The 17,949-nt window shown below is 39.4% G+C and overlaps 2 protein-coding genes across 2 annotated transcripts in view; one reads left to right on the top strand and one right to left on the bottom strand.

Annotated features, from left to right (window-relative positions):
* The first annotated feature begins 1,055 nt into the window (after nucleotides 1-1,055).
* LOC135461790 (akirin-2-like) lies at nucleotides 1,056-7,008 on the top strand. Its single transcript, XM_064739021.1, has 4 exons — nucleotides 1,056-1,458; nucleotides 4,248-4,547; nucleotides 5,219-5,290; nucleotides 6,150-7,008. Exons 1-4 carry the CDS (start codon nucleotides 1,281-1,283, stop codon nucleotides 6,158-6,160), a joined length of 561 nt encoding a protein of 186 aa, XP_064595091.1. The 5' UTR covers nucleotides 1,056-1,280; the 3' UTR covers nucleotides 6,161-7,008.
* Nucleotides 7,009-7,210: 202 nt separating this feature from the next.
* Nucleotides 7,211-17,949, bottom strand: part of LOC135475385 (telomerase protein component 1-like) — a 21,899-nt gene continuing 11,160 nt past the window's right edge. The window contains exons 4-18 of the mRNA XM_064755297.1: nucleotides 16,663-16,773; nucleotides 16,350-16,467; nucleotides 15,814-15,915; nucleotides 15,265-15,382; nucleotides 14,713-14,835; nucleotides 14,358-14,378; nucleotides 13,838-13,953; nucleotides 13,234-13,342; nucleotides 12,966-13,081; nucleotides 12,446-12,652; nucleotides 11,694-11,906; nucleotides 10,893-11,090; nucleotides 10,485-10,633; nucleotides 9,591-9,663; nucleotides 7,211-8,841 (exon numbers count right to left, since the gene is read on the bottom strand). Of these exons, the coding sequence (XP_064611367.1) occupies nucleotides 8,503-8,841; nucleotides 9,591-9,663; nucleotides 10,485-10,633; nucleotides 10,893-11,090; nucleotides 11,694-11,906; nucleotides 12,446-12,652; nucleotides 12,966-13,081; nucleotides 13,234-13,342; nucleotides 13,838-13,953; nucleotides 14,358-14,378; nucleotides 14,713-14,835; nucleotides 15,265-15,382; nucleotides 15,814-15,915; nucleotides 16,350-16,467; nucleotides 16,663-16,773 (2,113 nt within the window). The 3' untranslated portion in view covers nucleotides 7,211-8,502. The remainder of the gene's footprint in view (nucleotides 8,842-9,590; nucleotides 9,664-10,484; nucleotides 10,634-10,892; nucleotides 11,091-11,693; nucleotides 11,907-12,445; nucleotides 12,653-12,965; nucleotides 13,082-13,233; nucleotides 13,343-13,837; nucleotides 13,954-14,357; nucleotides 14,379-14,712; nucleotides 14,836-15,264; nucleotides 15,383-15,813; nucleotides 15,916-16,349; nucleotides 16,468-16,662; nucleotides 16,774-17,949) is intronic.

Genomic DNA, 17,949 nt, shown 5'->3' with positions numbered 1-17,949 from the left:
AATCAGAATTTCAATGTGTTTGTCACTCTGACAGCTGTCCGACAGTGTGTTGATATGTTCACAGAAGTTATGTGGATCCATCAGTAGTAAAGTTTACAGACTTACAGGACAGAAATCTTGAACCAGTAAATCTTAATTAAGTACGTCTCATAGTCATTTAATGTATTCATGGTGCTTGCACATTAAGTTAAAAAGGTTATCAATAAGAAATGAATAATTAATTACTATTTACAGGTAATAAGAATGTAATTTCATGTAAAGGTTAACTGGGGTGTCCCTAAGAAGACAACAATGTTATTCCAAGTGATATTACTGTCATTCATTTCCAGTCGGAATAATTCATAGTTCATTATTTACACTACCCACAGGCCTACGGCTATTGCCAAACATGCACTGTCTAATTAGAACGTCTTAACTATTAGTTGTATGACTGCATTATACCTCTCGTTTTACCCAGCCACTCACTCTTCTAATGACAAGAAAATCACCAATGCAGTGTATAGCATCGCATTTCGGGCCAGACTGATATTCGACAGTCGATGTGGTATAGTCTCGACCTTCCAACATGTGCACTACTGTTTACCATCAGGCATTACTCCATCGCAATTTGAAATGATATCTACACCCCTTTCTGCGGCCTGAAACCCGAAAATATATGAAAAACACATAGTGCTAGATGTTGTGCGCTTAAGGACGTTGTTCCCGCAACTTTTCTGATTTCTCACTGACAGAGAATTTGTGGCCCATTCACCACAAGATTGCATAACAAGACAAATGTCACTCGATTTACTTTATACTTGTGGTTATTATATACTTGTAACTGTAAATATATCCGAAAACATTATCTTAAAAGATTTTGCTACAGACATTAACTCGCAGTTGTAAGTTTAAAATATTCATTTACTAATATATTCTTCATTCTTATTTAATAATTAAGCAAATTAACTTTTATGTCAACAATTTGAATGCAATCTATTTTCGTGTAATTTTTAAATCAACAACACTAAAGCACTTCCGGAAAAATATTTAAACCCACCAAAACGAGGCTCGTTTGTTTTGATTGAGTTGGGATCAGCCATTTTGAAGTCGTTGGAAGTCGAAGGGTTGACCCGAACTATCTGCCGCCATCGATCGGCAACCAGACTAATTTTTCATTGTGTGTAGTTTGTACGATTATCTTAAACCAATATTTTGACATTTAACATTATATTTTGGTTGAAACTAGGAAAACTGTGCCGAAAACAGCCGCTGAAAAGCGAACATACGCTCAGCGTTTAAAGATGGCTTGCGGTGCAACGCTGAAGAGAAGCTATGAGTTCGACCCGCTTCATAGTCCGTCACAAGCGTCCCCCAAAAGAAGAAGATGTATGCCAATGACTCTTTCACCGTCTACGCCACCCACGAAGCAACACCAGAATCCTTCTCCATTTGGAGATGTAACTCCAAAGTTTACATCAGGTTTGTTGGTCTAAAGCCTTGTTCATTATTTTCATTTGCATCGCAGCCATGTTGACCCTTCAGTTCCGCAACCACAAAGCAGCCGCTTTCTTCAATCATGGTGAAAAGATTTTTAACCGTACGAGATGCTGCTGAAGTTACGGTAACGTAAAGCTACGTCCGTTGAAAGCTTCGATCTCCAGGTTATTGTTCGCATATTTGAACTTCTTTCGCTTTGGGTAGGCCTACAGGCAGGGAGTAATATAGTTTGGAAAACAAATAACTTTAGCTGTGTACTGTACGGTGTTTAGGCCCCAAAAATCCTGAAATTGCCTTTACTTCATTGACTTCAGAGGCCACTCCTGTCAGACAATTGTGTTGGCTTTGTATTTGTCGGGAGGGAGCCCACTTCAAACATAGCTCCACGAGTGAAGCTGACAGTAATGTAACAGTGTACTACTGTACCGAGCTGCTAGGTCATGGTCACACACTCCTTCAATGATTCAAAAAGCACTTGTTCTATATTAACAGCTCCTTTAAATCTTAAGTAATAGACCCTGACCTTGTTGATTTATACATCTAGGAACAGCTAAATCCAGTGTTCCAATGAACGGATCGTTAGAGTCCTTGGTATTTTGACGAAACATCTTCTCTTTGGTATACTTCCTCCATGTTTGGACTAAATTTCACGCAATAATAAAGTTCATGTCCACGTGACATTGTGGAGCCCCGGTCTTTGCATCACATGGTTGTGTTCACTGGGCTTCCCTGACCTTTGGCCAAGGGTTTCATGCAGTACCGGAGAAACTTCAGAAGAGCCAGATGTCAAGTGAGAACTGTGTTAATTGCAGCTGTCTTTTTGTCATAGCAAGAGGACATGTCCAAAGAGTTACTTTGCAATGACTTGTCAACAAATCAAAAGCACTGGGGGATGTTCTATGTAATTTGTTGGACGTTTCCCAGGAGGCTGTAACACCTCTGTTGAAGTTTGGTTTCAAGGCTCAAAGTCTCTGTCAGTCGTGCTTCAGCATTGTCGAGAGAATCGAAAAACACAAGGCGGAGATTGAAGATAAACTAAAGACCTCACTGAAGTTTGAGTTTTTATCCAAGACTGTCAGATGGATATCTAGTGCGAAGCAGGAGCTAGGTAAACGACATGAGAAAGCAGACAATGCTACTGAATGTGCTACCCGGCTGTCTCAAGGTTACAAGAAAGTGATCCAGGTTGACATTAGCTCCATGAGTGAAGCTGACAGCAGATTTAACAATGTACTACAGTACTGAGCTACTAGGTCAGCTTCATGCACTCCTGCAGTGATCCCAGATGAGCTCACTGTTCCACCTTAACAGAAGCCTTAAATCTTAAGTATTAAACCCTGGCTTTGTAGATTTATGCATCGAACAGATATATTTTGTCTGCATACACTTGTAGCTTCAGTTTTATGTTTACGATCAATGGGTAGAGAAAATCCTTGGTGTTTTGACGAAACGCCTTCGCTTCAGTACATACTTCCGTAGTTTGGACTCGCAATAATCAGTTTTATGTAATAATCGATTTCATGTCTCGTGATATCGTGAAACCCTGTGGTTTTATAGCTTGTCAGATTATGACCTTTCCAATGAGAATCCCAGGTCACATGACGGCGAGTACAGCAGCAAAAAATGACGACCAACCCATTAACAGTGGAGGCAACTTGTGCACTGAAATTGTTTGATTTTGTTGTACATATTTGAGTAAGGATCATGCATGTTTGTTTTGAAGCATCCCTTTACACGTCTTCACAAAAACCAGTTCTACGCAGGTTAGACAAAATAACATCGTTAAAAATCTTATGTTCTGCTGCCAATGCTCACAGATCCGTTGGACATCCAGAAGTCATTGTGGCTATCTGCTTGGCATGTCAGTGCATCGTTAAATCAGTTGAGCCACATTCGTGCGGCTGTTTCAATCAATACATATTCATGCCAGCATAGATTTCATCTCTGGCCAGAGTCCTATAATAAGTAAAAGTGTGATAGATGCAGGAAAGGCCTAAAAGGCTGTTTAGATGAGTTGAATGTAATGTTAAGGAAAGCACAACTAACCGATCAAAGTAACCCTCAGAATACACAGGATGTATGCAGAATATACAGGGTGTCCCAGAAGTCATACACCATCCCGATTTTAATTTTTTTTTTTTTTCTTTCTCTCAGATTTAATACTAATTTTAAACTTTTTTCTCTCTTTTAGAGTTAATCATGGCTAAGAAACTAACAGTACAAGACAGAGTTGAATTTGTTTTTATGTTTGGAAGAGATGGGGCAACACACTGCTCTGTAGCTCAAGCATTCAATATCAACCTGGGCGGTGCGTGACTTCCGAGACACCCTGTACACTGATCGAATACATTCTAATTCTGCCTGATTACAAGATCTGAACTAGAACAAGGACTTTTTTTTTTTACAATTTTCCACAGAATGACACTGGCCGGGAGAAGACGCTAAACATTGTTTTATTCCTCTAGAGTACCCTACCTATAGTTTGGGTTAATTTATAATAGTATGACTGTTATATCAAGCATTCCAAATTTGTCAATTACATGCATTAAGCCATGCAGTAGTATAAACAATATTTTCATAAAGCAAAGGTGGACTTGTGAGGATTATTGTATATGTTATGATTTTTACATGCATAAAAGAAATAGAGATCTGTGCATTTTACCTGAAGTGTCCCATTTACTTAATTACTGTTTCATTTGTTCTAGTCATGTTGTGAAATAAATTTGTAAGTTGTAGATTTCATTGTACACATTCTATTCTTTCTTTTTCAGAGCAAATAGCTGCAAATATAAGTATGGAGATCAAACGAATGCAGAGGAGGAAACAGTTACATTACCCAGGCACTTCTAGTCCTCCCCCCCAGCAAAGTGAAGGGGCTATGGCAATAGACAGTTTATCCTGCTCTCCCTCATCCTCCACATCATCATTTTTCAATGCTTTATCTCCATCTAAGAAGGAAACTCCTCTATTCACATTTCGTCAAGTTGGAATGATATGTGAAAGAATGCTAAGAGAGAGGGAGACACAAATAAAGGAAGACTATGATAGAGTATTAACAAGCAAATTAGCAGGTAAGAATTTGGATTGGTTCATTTTGAAATGTCATTGTGGTTCAAATTTTTCTATTGTTCGCACAAATCTGCCATCATGTTGTATTTATAAGAATAATATTCTTTGATAAGTGAACAAAATGAGTTCTACAGTGGTACATACACTTGATTAATCGCCAGTGACACTGGAAGTTAAGACGTGTGCTCTGAATGTTGAGCTCCTTGTTTTACCTGAGTGTGATTGTTTCTTGCCAACACATTTTGGAGTTGTAGATTAAAAACTCCTCGTACGACAGTGATCAGTGCAAGAGATGAGATTGTCAGAAATTTGGATTCTGGTAGCGTATCTAACAAGCGAATCTCCACAATCTGGAATCTTCTTGCATTATACATTGTCAATGACGTCATCCGAGATGGCTGAGAATCTCTTTTGGGAGCATTTGCTGAAAGTAATATTTCTTTGATAAATGCCTGTTCTGTAGTTGGATACATCTTTACATTAATACACGTCACCAGGCTCTGCCCAGTTTCCTCCCACCATAATGCTGACCGGCTTCATGTAAGTGAAATGTTCTTGAGTACGGTGTGAGACACCAATCAAATAAATAAATACACATAGCAAATAATGTGATTATGTATGTTTGAAAGGGTTGATATGCTAATATTATATTTATGAAATGTTACATTTTCAGAGCAATATGAAGCTTTCTTGAAATTTAACCATGACCAGATACAAAGACGATATGGAGATAGGCCATCAAGCTGTAAGTTTTTCTGTCTTCATCTGTTACTAAGTATTGACAAACTGTAAAAATCATTCCAGCTGGTATACTTGCATACAACTGTAAAGAAAGGAATCTTTGCATATGTCCTTAGACTCTCTCCACAACCCTTTATCCAGTTGACTTCATATTGTTTATTGCTGAGAACCCAAGGAAGTTGCATTATCCATATTTTTATGCAAATTTTGTTGTGACATCACAAACCTGTGGCTATTAAATGCATACTTAATTGTGGAATGGGGCCTCCGTGGCTCAGTTGGTTAGCGCGCTAGTGCAGCGTAATGACCCAAGAGTCTCTCACCAATGCGGTCGCTGTGAGTTCAAGTCCAGCTCATGCTGGCTTTCTCTCCGCTGTATGTGGGAAGGTCTGTCAGCTACCTGCGGATGGTCGTGGGTTTCCCTCGGGTTCTGTCCGGTTTCCACCCACCATAATGCTGGCCGCCGTCGTATAAGTGAAATATTCTTGAGTACGGCGTAAAACACAAATAGGAGAATAATTGTGGAATGAATATGATACAAAGTATAGGCAAGGCATACAATACTACAGTCTGTAGCAGAGACTAAATTATTTTCAGTGTGAATAACAAAGTCCTCGGCACTTCGCACCTCGTACTTTCATATCCAGGAATGTAAAATTACTCAGCCTTTGTCCACACCAGAATTTTTTTTAAAATTTTAAATGGTGTAATATTCGAGAGAGTCATACACCAAAGTCACAGCTGAATTACACCCTCTGACCGTGTAATACCAAAGTATTGTGAATGTCTTCATGAAAAGAACATACCTTAGTATTTGTAAATTTTTACTGGACTGTAAATTCTTGCATATTTTTATCTTGCAGATGTGTCGTGAATGTTTCTAGACTGGAAATGTGGGACGCATTGTTACACATACCCTTCTATTGGAGTACAGTTTGACTTAGTTTCAGTGTTTGTTGCCACAGTTGTGGCTTTTGTGATCAACCTTTAAACTGAAGAGACAATGGTTAAGCAACTGAATTCCAAAGGATGGATATTGTATTTTAACTGTTACAAGGATACAAGGGACATAAGCTGAAAACCTCCCAAACCTCCGGATATATATTTTAGTTATCTTACTTTTTTCATTGAGTTTGTAGTGTGATTGGTGCTGTAGTCCAGCAGTTAATTGAAGGCAATGGTGAGAATGTGAATGTTTTAATTTATGGTTTTCAAAGAGTTTAATATTGGGAGTAGATATAACCAGCACCTTGTGTTTAAGGTGTGCTAGTACACAATCCATTGTGGGGGAGAAGGAAAAGACTTATTTTCCAAATTACTCGTGAATCATATGTGTATGGATGTTTTTGCCTTGCTGAAATTGCTCTTTATGCATTTAGGCTATTGGGTATTCAATATGTGTACATAGTATTTGCCCAGAGTTAAGCATTACCTGTAAAAATCACTAGGGCAATCTACATTTATAACCTTTATAATGAAAAGACTTATTTTTGTGTACTTGTAATCTTGGACTTGACCATTTAGGTGTAGTACTCCTTGTAGAACTTTTGATTTCAGATCCCTGAAAATAGGAGTTTAGAATGTGACCCTTCTCTGTCTGTTTTCACTTCATTTTGCTAGACTTTGGTTGTAAATAAAGGTTTCTACATGCAAATAACTTAATGTATTTCCTACTCCGTACGTTATTTGTGGCATAGTAATGACATCAAATATGTCTACATTTGTATCAAGGCCACGTTCACAGATCTTGTGTGTAAATTATCCTTTATACATTATCCCAACTGATGTGTTTAGAGAAATTTTGAAGTAAACTTATCCAGACACTGGAATAAAACTATGGTTATTGCATGCAGGATTCCTCGTATGTGAAGGTCTACAGCAGCCTGTGGATGGTCGTGGATGTCCTCCAGGCTGGCCGCTGTAGTGCAAGTCAAGTATCTTTGATTACGTCATAAAACACCAATGAAATAAGTAAACATACGTTTAAACTCTACAATACACCCTTTTACAGAAAGATACAAAACATTTGCGCATAATTCTGGGATAGAAACAAACGTGAACATTGTTCATGGGATTACCCAACAGGCAAATGTCTTGTTGTGCTACACTGCCTTGGTCGTACTACATTGATCCCCGGTGCTCAAATTCCTGCACACGCTTGTCGAATTTACTTCGATACTAAGTTGCTTTTGCATTGTGATCGTGATACATGAACGGTACGTAACCACGTTTGTAATGACGTCAGAGAAAATACATATCCATTACATTTTGTATTGAACTTTTGGGGAAAAATACAGAAAAGTTTGACATTTTCCGAATGCATTCGGTGGCGCGATATGATTTACGATGGTAATTGACGCAAAATTTTGCAGATTAAAATAATCCACTACAAAATGCACGGGTTTGACTTGGGTAATCAGTGCGTTACATTTTGAAATAAATTTGGAGAAAAGTTTCACATATTTTCAGAATGCGCTTGGTGGTTCGATGTGATTAATGATGGTATTCGATGAAAATAATTTAGTACATTTTCCAATTGTTTATTACAAAGGCGGTGTTACAACGGTATCTAACTGAACCTCGAACAATGAGGTTTATAGCAATGGTCAAGCTACGGTCGAGTAGTTCCCCCGCCTTGCTGTAAGGGAAGATAGCTGCACAATCTCTTCATAATCAATGTATCCTATTTGATATGCCAGTGACATGGTGAAGATTGCCTGTCTGATATCAAGACCCATTTCGACGTCTAAGAGAACTTTACGAGTACGAGTAAAGGAGTTTGGGTAATCTATTCATAGGTACCATAATCTCTAGCGTTTTATGTGCGTGGGTCACAGACGAGATAGTTTAACTTCAGAGGTATTGAAGGTTTAAAAAAGATATACAACATACATGTAGTTTTACCGTGAAATTATATATATATACCTCGAATAAATTTCTGCACGCGTCAACAACATATTGACACGTTCCGCTCATGGTCACGTTGAACATTCATGGAAAATGAAGTTCAGAGTTCACAAGCTTTCCACCATTAAGGCGCCTCCGTGGAGCTCGCTATGCCAGTTAACAGAAATCCATAAAGTCGATGGTGAACTCCCGCGGTAAAAAGGGACTGATAAACATGGTTTCCTGATGTATTAAAGTAGATATGTCACATCGGACAGAGCAGTTCACTTGCAATGTCGACATACACACTTTTAACCTGCATCAAAAATATCATTCTAAAACGACGCACATTTTCCCTGCCATAGGAGAAGAACACATCTGGCAAATCAAGCCCGTCGTTGCATTCTTATCATGTTTGACCATGCGCTTACACAAGTAGCATTTGGGTAAGAAGCTGGACGTTGACAGGATATTACTGTGAAAGCCACAGATGTAAGCAGGTTTGGCATTGAAGCCCCTTGGCATCCACGTGCCACAGATGACACAACTTTCCGAGTTGCGGTTCCTCCTCACAGAGAACCCTTCCGTGTTCATTCCGCAAAACATGCACAACATCAATGGCGAGATCATCGGCGTGTTAGGCGTGACAAAGTTCTTGCAACGACAAAACTACAAAGCAGAATTGATATCTTGTGTAATGTACAATACAGAAAGACACATACATCAATATATGGACAATACATATCTACACTGGGTTTCAGGAGATCAATTCACTTACAGCGTAGGTGTCCTGTAATGACAAAGATTCGAATTCCATGGCGGAGTTATGGATGCTTTTCTATACCCCTGAATGAATTTGCATAAAACGTGAAGGAACTTTATAGATCTATTACTGTTTTTCTTTGGCTTGTTCCTACCCCAATAAGACACAGGTAAAGCTAACAACATGTACAGTATACACTAGATGCTTGCCATGTGTTTATTGCTGTAGGCTAGAATTTAATTTGGAGACCTCCGTGACTCAGTTGGTTAGCGCGCTAGCGCAGCGTAATGGCACGAAGGAGCCTCTGTGAGTTCAAGTCCATCTCATGCTGGTTTCCTTTCCGGCGGTACATGGGAAGGTCTTCCAGCAACCTGCGAATGGTCGTGGGTTTCCCCCGGGCTCTGTCCGGTTTCCTCCCATCATAATGCTGGCCGCCGTCGTATAAGTGAAATATTCTTGAGTACGACGTAAAATACCAATCAAATAAATAAATAAATAGAATTCAAAAAAATCTTTGCGTCAATATTTTTTTCTTTGTAACGTATACATATATACTTTACCAGTGTTAATGACTGGTGTCCACCTGCCTGAAAAAGAACGTTGAGATATACGCCTAAGTTGTATTGGCTCAGTACGGATAAGAAAGGGTAATTACCTGCAAGTAACTACTTCTGGTAAAATCTCCGATTTCTTTTCCGTCCGGGCTTTTCCGCAAATAATTCGCCAACCTGTACAGCCGTGAAGAAAAGAAAATTGCTACACATCATACAATTAATACATACTATGCAGTATTTATTCATGTATACGACGGCAGCCAGCATTATGGTGGGAAGAAACCGGGTAGAGGCCGTGGTAAACCTACGACCATCCGCAGCTTGTTGACAGGGCTTCACACGTAGGCTATAACCGGAGAGGAAGCCATTGTGCGGTGGACTTGATGGCAGGCCGCTTTTTTGAGAGGCTCCATAGTTATCGTACTATGCAGTAGGCTATATGTACAGATATACATGTATATATATCGCCTGGTTATATTATGGTTAAAGCTTTCGTATCGAAGCCGGGAGACCCGAGATCAAACCCGGATCGGGTTATACCAAAAGACTTTGAAAATGGTACTTGTTGCTGCCTCGCATGGCGCTCAACACTGAGAGGTTAGAGCAAGGAAACGGGACTGGTTGTCCCCGTATGAGGATAATGTGACTGGGTGGGGTGGTATGTCTGGTGTCTTCAGCATAATACTTCAGTGGCAGCAGCACTTTGGCGTCATATATACACACACCTAATGACTCCTCGTCGTCATATGACTTAAATTTTCAAGTACGACCCAAGTTAAACCCCAAGCATTCATTCAAGTTAAGGCTCTTTATGTCAAATATAAAGCCATTAAAAGAATATAGCGGGTACTGGCCACGGCTGCACGGTACCTCTCATACAGGCATGGCGCCTTAGTGAGGTAGTACAATTATAAATATATGACAAGTAGTTTTAAGAGGCGTGGAACCCAAAGCATGCATTACAAGGACAACAGAATAAGGTAATGAAGGCTTACCTGGCTTTTAGATGGGCTTCTCTCAGATAGTCCGGTAACTCTTCTTTTCTGAGCTCTTTCTTGTCGCACCAAAATTCCAAGTAATCAGCGAAGTGAGTGCTCCACTTCTTTTTCTGCTCGAGGTCTGACACCAGTTTGTTTCGCACCGCCTTGTGGTGTTCAAGGGATAAGGTTGTTATTTATGTAATGTGGGCCTATAAATGTAGCTGACGATATAGTAATCCGTTTATGTCCACTGGACACATGATTGCAAATTGACATGAGGGTCATTGTGAAGTGTAATGGACTTAAGGCAGCAGTGGTTTCTGTTTTTTTATAAGTGTAAGGAATACAGCACGCGAAGGCCACTAGATGATATGTGTACGGTAACTATTATCACATTACACTGGTCGTGTTAAAAGGACTTACTATTTCCATTGCCTGGTGAAAGAAGAAAATCCGCTCGATAGAACCCGAAGGAACTGTTCGTATGAAGGGTTTGATACAACGACGCACTTGTGCCCAGTCGGCCAGCGGGACGGATGTCTTGGACGGTAGGTCACCCAGTAAATTCAAAACCTCACTGACTGGTAGGCCTCGACGAGATGAGCTGATCAGACACAGAGACTAGGAACGAAAATGAAAACAAAAATACCAATAACAACATCAATACTTAGATCGTTTCGAAGGTTATAAGTAAATGGTTGACCTTCCCCTGCTAAAATACAGTGAAGGTTCAAATCTGGACAGGAAGGTGCATCCTTCACTTTTTCCCATCAAAGCGCTTTACATGCGTAAATTTTAACAGTTTTACCCCTATAATCGTTCTACGTAAGTCAGATGACTTGTTTTTTGTTGCAAGAAAACGCAACTATCGCAAGACTTTCTCGAGTAAAACAAAAGATTATACATGAACAGTCGGAATATAACTCTAACTGAGGAAAATTGATCAGAAACCAGAATTCAGGGGTTAACTGTGATCATTTACCAACTATCGCATTCGTTGCTGCTCTGCTTTTACTGTCTGTATTGTAGTCTTTTGTATTCTGTTGATTTCCTCTATATAACTTGTCGACCCTTGTGTTAATGAAATAGTCTTCAGTAAAACACCTCTGAGTTAGAACCGTGCACCTATGTTAGTAGCTCGAATGTGATTAATGTTGCACTATTTCAACGTTAATAAAGTGGAGACGATGACCAGAATATTAATACAGGCGTGGTATTTCCCACCTTTTCCATACACTGTGTGCTGTCCTCGGCGATCAGTCTCCGGATAATCTCCTCCAGTAGACCGTCCAGGCTTTCGGGAAGTTTCGAGATCATTCCGGTCAGCTTGCCGAAGTCTCCGAAGACACGGAGTTCCTCACAGACGATGATGAGCCAGAGAGGCTGTGGGGCACATGGGTGGGAGAGTAACAGCTCCAACTGCTCTGCGTCCAGTCTCTGATAGCAAAAAGGGAGTAAAAAACAGTTTCATTACAACTCAGTTTGCATCCAAATTCAAAAAATTGACTTTCACTTGTAGAATTTTGACGTCGAATACAAACTGAGGAGTTATACTGGATGTGACTATTGCTTGATGGATTAATTTTTTCCGGTCCAGAAATAATTCAGGTTGAATATCTTAGCCTAACTTTGTGACAAATAAAACGGCCTATGCTGGAGAGCTCTAGCAGGAACCACCACGATCAGTTCAGATTTTGTGTCTTAGATTTGTTGTTAGTATTGGAGTCAATCATCAATTAGAATGGAGCCACCACCTAAACAAATTTCCTCTCTTCAAAAAAATCTTCTCTTAAATCCGTTCTGCGAATGATGACAGATTTCATTTTCGTCTATGTAAGGGATTGAATTCGTTATCAGGAACGGATTAATACGTCAGACCGACGAAACTGCAATCCCTTATCTCTCATAAAAATGATTTAGTGAAAGAATATAGAGGGTATATATTAGTATGTAGTATATGTGATGATGATTAATACCTTATTAAACCTGCCGAGAGAGGCTGTCACGATCTGTTTCCTTGTGTCCGGTGACACTTCACCCAGGTGCAACTTGTAGGTGGGGAAGCGCAGCAGTCTCTCCACTGTCCGGGGATGTTCCGTGGCAGCACTGACGATACAGCGAGTCTTGCAGGGAAAGCCCGGGGGTAACCAGGCCAGATGTGACAGGCTGTCACGGTACAGCAGCTGTGGGAGTCAACCATAGCACAAAACGCATAAATGGTACTTTTTGGTAAAGATATCATACATACCAGTAAGCAAACTTTCTAACTTTCGGATAATGAGCTTTATCCAAATTAGACTGACTTGTTATATGGGACTGTGAATCAATATATGCCACACACTCCATAAAACACTGTCTTCATGCAAAGACGTTTTCCACAGAATTAAGCATTTTCGAATTGAGGCATGTCATTGGCTTAAAACACTAGTCCTATGCATTCAGATAAGCTGAATTATAATATATATAAATTATTCTACTCGAAGATATTTTTCTAACCTGGTTGACTCCGTCCAAGACTATCAACAACTGGTTCCCCTGCTTGGCCAAAACTGATAAAACTTTTTTTGAATCTTCTACGACATCTATCGCTTCTTCCTCGTCGGTTTCTTGGTCTAAAAAAAAGGAGCCTCAGTATACTTATGAACAATGTACTTTTATATTGTCAGTGTATATATGTATGTATGCTTGGGCTTTTACGTCGCACTTAACACTTTTTCAGTCATATGACAACTATATTGAATAAACGGCTTAAATCGAGACTAACCTTGAATGTCGGAGCTAATCACATGTCGCTTAAGTCTGGTCAATAGATTTTTAGCTGTGCAGCTAGCGCTTGTACTTCCGACAAAGTGGTAGAATACATCCAACCCAGCCTGAAATTGTGGAGTCCAACATGTCAGTGAAAGTATATATCATTAAGTAAGACATCAGGAATTGAATCAGGAATGAGAATATATACGAAATTCAAAGTAGGGTATGAAGTTAGATAAGTTATAACCACATAGTTTATTTTTTGGCATTCCGTGGCATATAGTCTTGAGCTTTAGCCCAACAATTTATAGATCAAACTTCATATACTGACCGCTTTATGCTTTTAGTTTGGATATAGATCAATTTAGTATGTATCTCATTTCTCGGTGGTCTATTCTACAATAACCAGTTGACGGTACTCGTCTGGCCATTTGTACAGTCTTACGTTCGCAGGGCCACTTTTCTTCCACCAATTCGGCGTGGCGTGGAACTACCGCACACATGCGTGGCAAAGGTTGTCGGTAACTTTCAACATATTGTAAAGTAAGTTTTGTCATTTTCTTCCCGAATTTGTCAAAATATAAATTACACATATCTTACGTTAAAAGTTTAATTACCTTCATGGCTTCCGTTGTTATTTTCGCCATCAATGACGTCTTTCCAAACCCAGGAGGTGAGATAATGGTCAAGTTGGAATGAAGATTCTCGAAATCTTCCCAGCCAGTTGTCTTTCCTGAAATTAACGAAGAATCCAATTGCAGTTAAAATTTGTCACTAAACTGCTTTATTGCTGAATTACTTTTAGTGCACCAGGCCATGAAATGTACTTTTCCCCACAAAATACACATATAATTTCAAACAGCGTCTGTCATGAAAAGCCCAGAACAGTGTAACATGTAGAAAACAGTATATGGGTGGAAAATATAATGTACTTAAATTAAACTTGATTTCCAAAAAAGCTTTAGCAAAAATGTCATTAAATATTTATTTGACAATCCTCTTTATGCCGAATTCTAGAATATTGTTCCCACGAGTCGGTGATGGATCCAAACTTTGCTACAACGTCTCGTCATGTATCCTATAGTATGACATGTACGCCACTTGTAAGTTATGTTTCTGCACGTGACAGATACATACCTTCTTCAAGCTTTTCTCCCTCTGAAACATTAAAATACATCTTGACGTCCACATCATTACACACGATACATTTTACATACTATATCAGCCTTTAGGCATTTAACCCCACCCCCACCCCCATCCACCCCCAAAAAAGGCAAAAAATGCGAAAACAGGAAGGTGATGGGAAGGTGATTATACATGTTTATAAATTCAAAAGCCGTTCAAATGTTTAATAAGTTTATATAACATCGATTAAACAATATCACTGTGCATAAAGAATGTGTGCTTCTTTGTTACGTTATTGGCCGTTATGCAGGGAATGGAACAGACATGATTTTATTGTTTATTCGAGATTATATCTCTCCATATACACCTGTCAGCTCCAGGAAGCTCGGCGTTTCTCCTTGAGCATATGATAACATTGTAGCCACTTCCCCGTCCCTGCCAATGGTCGCATCTGATTTCTGTTTGATGAAGATGAACTGCATCTGTCTCTCTGTAAATACCAAACACTTTCGTTATGCCACAGGGACCGTTTATTCTAAAATGTATTCCAATATAATACCTAATCAACAGGGTATTTATCAAGACCAAATGTTAATGCACTTTGGAACCCTTGGACCTATACTGATTATAAAGCGGATGATGCCTCTAGTTAGAAAGTCAGCAAATCATGTCAAGGCACAAAATCTTGCCTTCTTCAGAATGGTTGCCTAACAAAGAGAAAAACTAATGAACTGGCTAAATCTGTCATAAAATCCAACAGATAAAACAACGACCGGTTGAATTTCAAGATCCAAATCGATGTTTGAGTTCAAAACAAAAGACCAGATTCAAAAGACTCAAAAAAATCCACATATTATTGCTGTCTTTTACCAAAATGGTTTGAATGTAGAGTGAAGTAAATCCTAAGTAAAACATGCACCTTGTTCCCATTTGTCTAATGTTTTCACGTTTAGCTGGTCGCTGTACTTGTTTTCTATGGCATTCTTGAAGAAGTCCAGAACCTGCTGTGCGAAGCCTTCCAACCCTAAGAGACTCACCTGAATAAGGTAGTAAATTGGTAGGCAAGCTAAGATAAGCAGAGAAGATCAAAGGTCAATAGCGTAGTTCTTAAAGGTATGACAAACAATTAGTGTCTGTTTATAATTTTCAGGTATAATTTCTCACAATATTCTTGATTTCTTTGCGCTTATAGAGGATATCTACAATCTATGACAAATTTCAGAAAAAAATTTCATTTAACACTTTATGGCAGAAGGAATGTTGGGCAGCAAAAATTGCATTAAAAACACAACGTTTTCAGCTGTAACCCAGCAATGCCTGTGCACTGTATTTGTGTTTTATAAGCACACATACAGCGATTAGGGCATACTAAGTATACTACAGACAAGAGTTCATGGGTTTGATTTGCCACTCATCATATTATGTTCTTGCCCTTCTTTATTTAAGAATCATATATTCACTTCCCAACCTGAGGACTCTCTTGTTCAGCTACCACTTTGTCCGTATCAACTTTGCAGGCGTAGTCATAAACTTGTTCCGGGAATCTTTCTCTGATCCGTCGTTTGAGCTCCTGTTTCCAGATACAACATGTTATGATACATGCTGAGAAGAGTGAACCACAAAGGCTAAATTTCATGCAGCCATTTAGGTACATTATTATATTTTCTGTAATCAGATTTGTATAAAGTGTTTTACAGACTGAAACCTTTTCCACGTTCGATTTCTTGACACTATCACATTTCTTGCACGGATCTGAGGTCGATTCCACAAAACTGACTTAAGTCAGAAGTTGAAATTTTAGGGATAATTACTGGACTCCAGAGGTTAAAATTTTGTTCGTCAATCCATTGTTAGCTTAAGGCAAATGTGTCTTCATTTCAGCCTCTAGTCCCAAAAACTAGGCATTTCAATTTAAGCAAGGTTTTAAATTTTGATTGAAGTCAGAAATAGCCTTGTGAGAATCGGACCCTCAAATTATCAGAAATGATTCTTAATACAGCCTACCTTCAGATGTTGACTCTTCAGCGGTTCATCGTCAACAAAACGCGTCCTTTGTGATTCTGGTACCTCTTGTAGAAACTGTGAATCTCTCACGAAGAACGCCGCATTCGGGTTTTTCATTCTGAAATAACATTTTGAAGATCACATCCACAGATCTCTTGTCGTACAAATATGCTCTTTCTTCACGTCATCTCCTTCATTTATTTCAGGCACAAATTTGCGCCTGAAAGTTATTACAGTTATACATGTATATAGTATTTGGGTTCCAAAGAAACATGAATCATCAACGGTTTCTCTTTGACAGCTTGATTCTTACCTGTAGGCACCACACAGAATTTCCATGAATGTTATCGAGGCGTTGGGAACCCAACCATACTTTTCTTTGATATCATCCGGCACATCACTTTCTGATGGTATCCATCCATATCTGTATAGTATAAAACATAAGTGCTTACGAAACGAACATACACTGCACGGATATAAAAGACACAGATAGTAAGTCCAGAGCAGCGACAGCAGTTTGATACTTGGCAAATGGTCAGGCTACAGTATACATATAGTAAGTGCTCATCAGGGACAACAGTGTGATACTCGGCAAATGGTCAGACTACAGCATACATACAGTAAGTGCAGAGCAGCGACAACAGTTTGATACTTGGCAAATGGTCAGACTACAGCATACATACAGTAAGTGCAGAGCAGCGACAACAGTTTGATACTTGGCAAATGGCCAGACTACAGCATACAGATAGTAAGTGCTGAGCAGCGACAACAGTTTGATACTTGGCAAATGGTCAGACTACAGCATACAGATAGTAAGTCCAGATCAGCGACAGCAGTTTGATACTTGGCAAATGGTCAGGCTACAGTATACATATAGTAAGTCCAGATCAGCGACAGCAGTGTGATACTTGGCAAATGGTCAGACCACAGCATCAAGAGAGTATGTCCAGAGCATCGACAACAGCTTGATACTTGACAAATGGTCAGACTACAGCATACATATAGTAAGTCCAGATCAGCGACAGCAGTGTGATACTTTGCAAATGGTCAGACTACAGCATCAAGAGAGTATGTCCAGAGCAGCGACAACAGTGTGATACTTGGCAAATGGTCAGACTACAGCATACATATAGTAAGTGCAGAGCAGCGACAGCAGTGTGATACTTGGCAAATGGTCAAACTACAGCATACAGATAGTAAACCCAGATGATGGCGAATCCTGGTTTATGCAGATATACAATATAAAATACAATAACACAGAGTAAAACCAGAGCATCGACGACAGTGTGATAGCTGGCACGTGGTCACATATAACCGATGGATTCTGGCCTCTTGTCAACATACCTTAGTTATGTAGGGTTTTTACTGTTCATGTACATGTGTAAATAGCAGGAATTGCACGTCCTCTAGCGGTGCTCTGGTGTTACAAATGATTGCAGTTTAAACACATTTAACATCTGTCTATGAAAGACTTGGTGCATATTTCTGACACATTCGGTGTTGGGGTCAGATATGCAACCAGTCAATGGTGATTTAAACACAATTACGGGACTTTATCACTATTTGCCCTATGCACCATTACTCCTGTCAAATCTGTACG

This window comes from Liolophura sinensis, chromosome 1 (genome assembly GCF_032854445.1).
Source record: "Liolophura sinensis isolate JHLJ2023 chromosome 1, CUHK_Ljap_v2, whole genome shotgun sequence".
NCBI lineage: Eukaryota > Metazoa > Mollusca > Polyplacophora > Chitonida > Chitonidae > Liolophura > Liolophura sinensis.
This window is presented reverse-complemented; position numbering and strand designations above follow the sequence as displayed.

Coding starts and splice junctions, on each gene's coding strand:
- LOC135461790 (XM_064739021.1), top strand. CDS start 1,281: ATGGCTTGCGGTGCAACGCTGAAGAGAAGCTATGAGTTCGACCCGCTT. Junction 1,459..4,247: donor AACTCCAAAGTTTACATCAG/GTTTGTTGGTCT, acceptor TTTCTTTTTCAG/AGCAAATAGCTGCAAATATA. Junction 4,548..5,218: donor ATTAACAAGCAAATTAGCAG/GTAAGAATTTGG, acceptor TTACATTTTCAG/AGCAATATGAAGCTTTCTTG.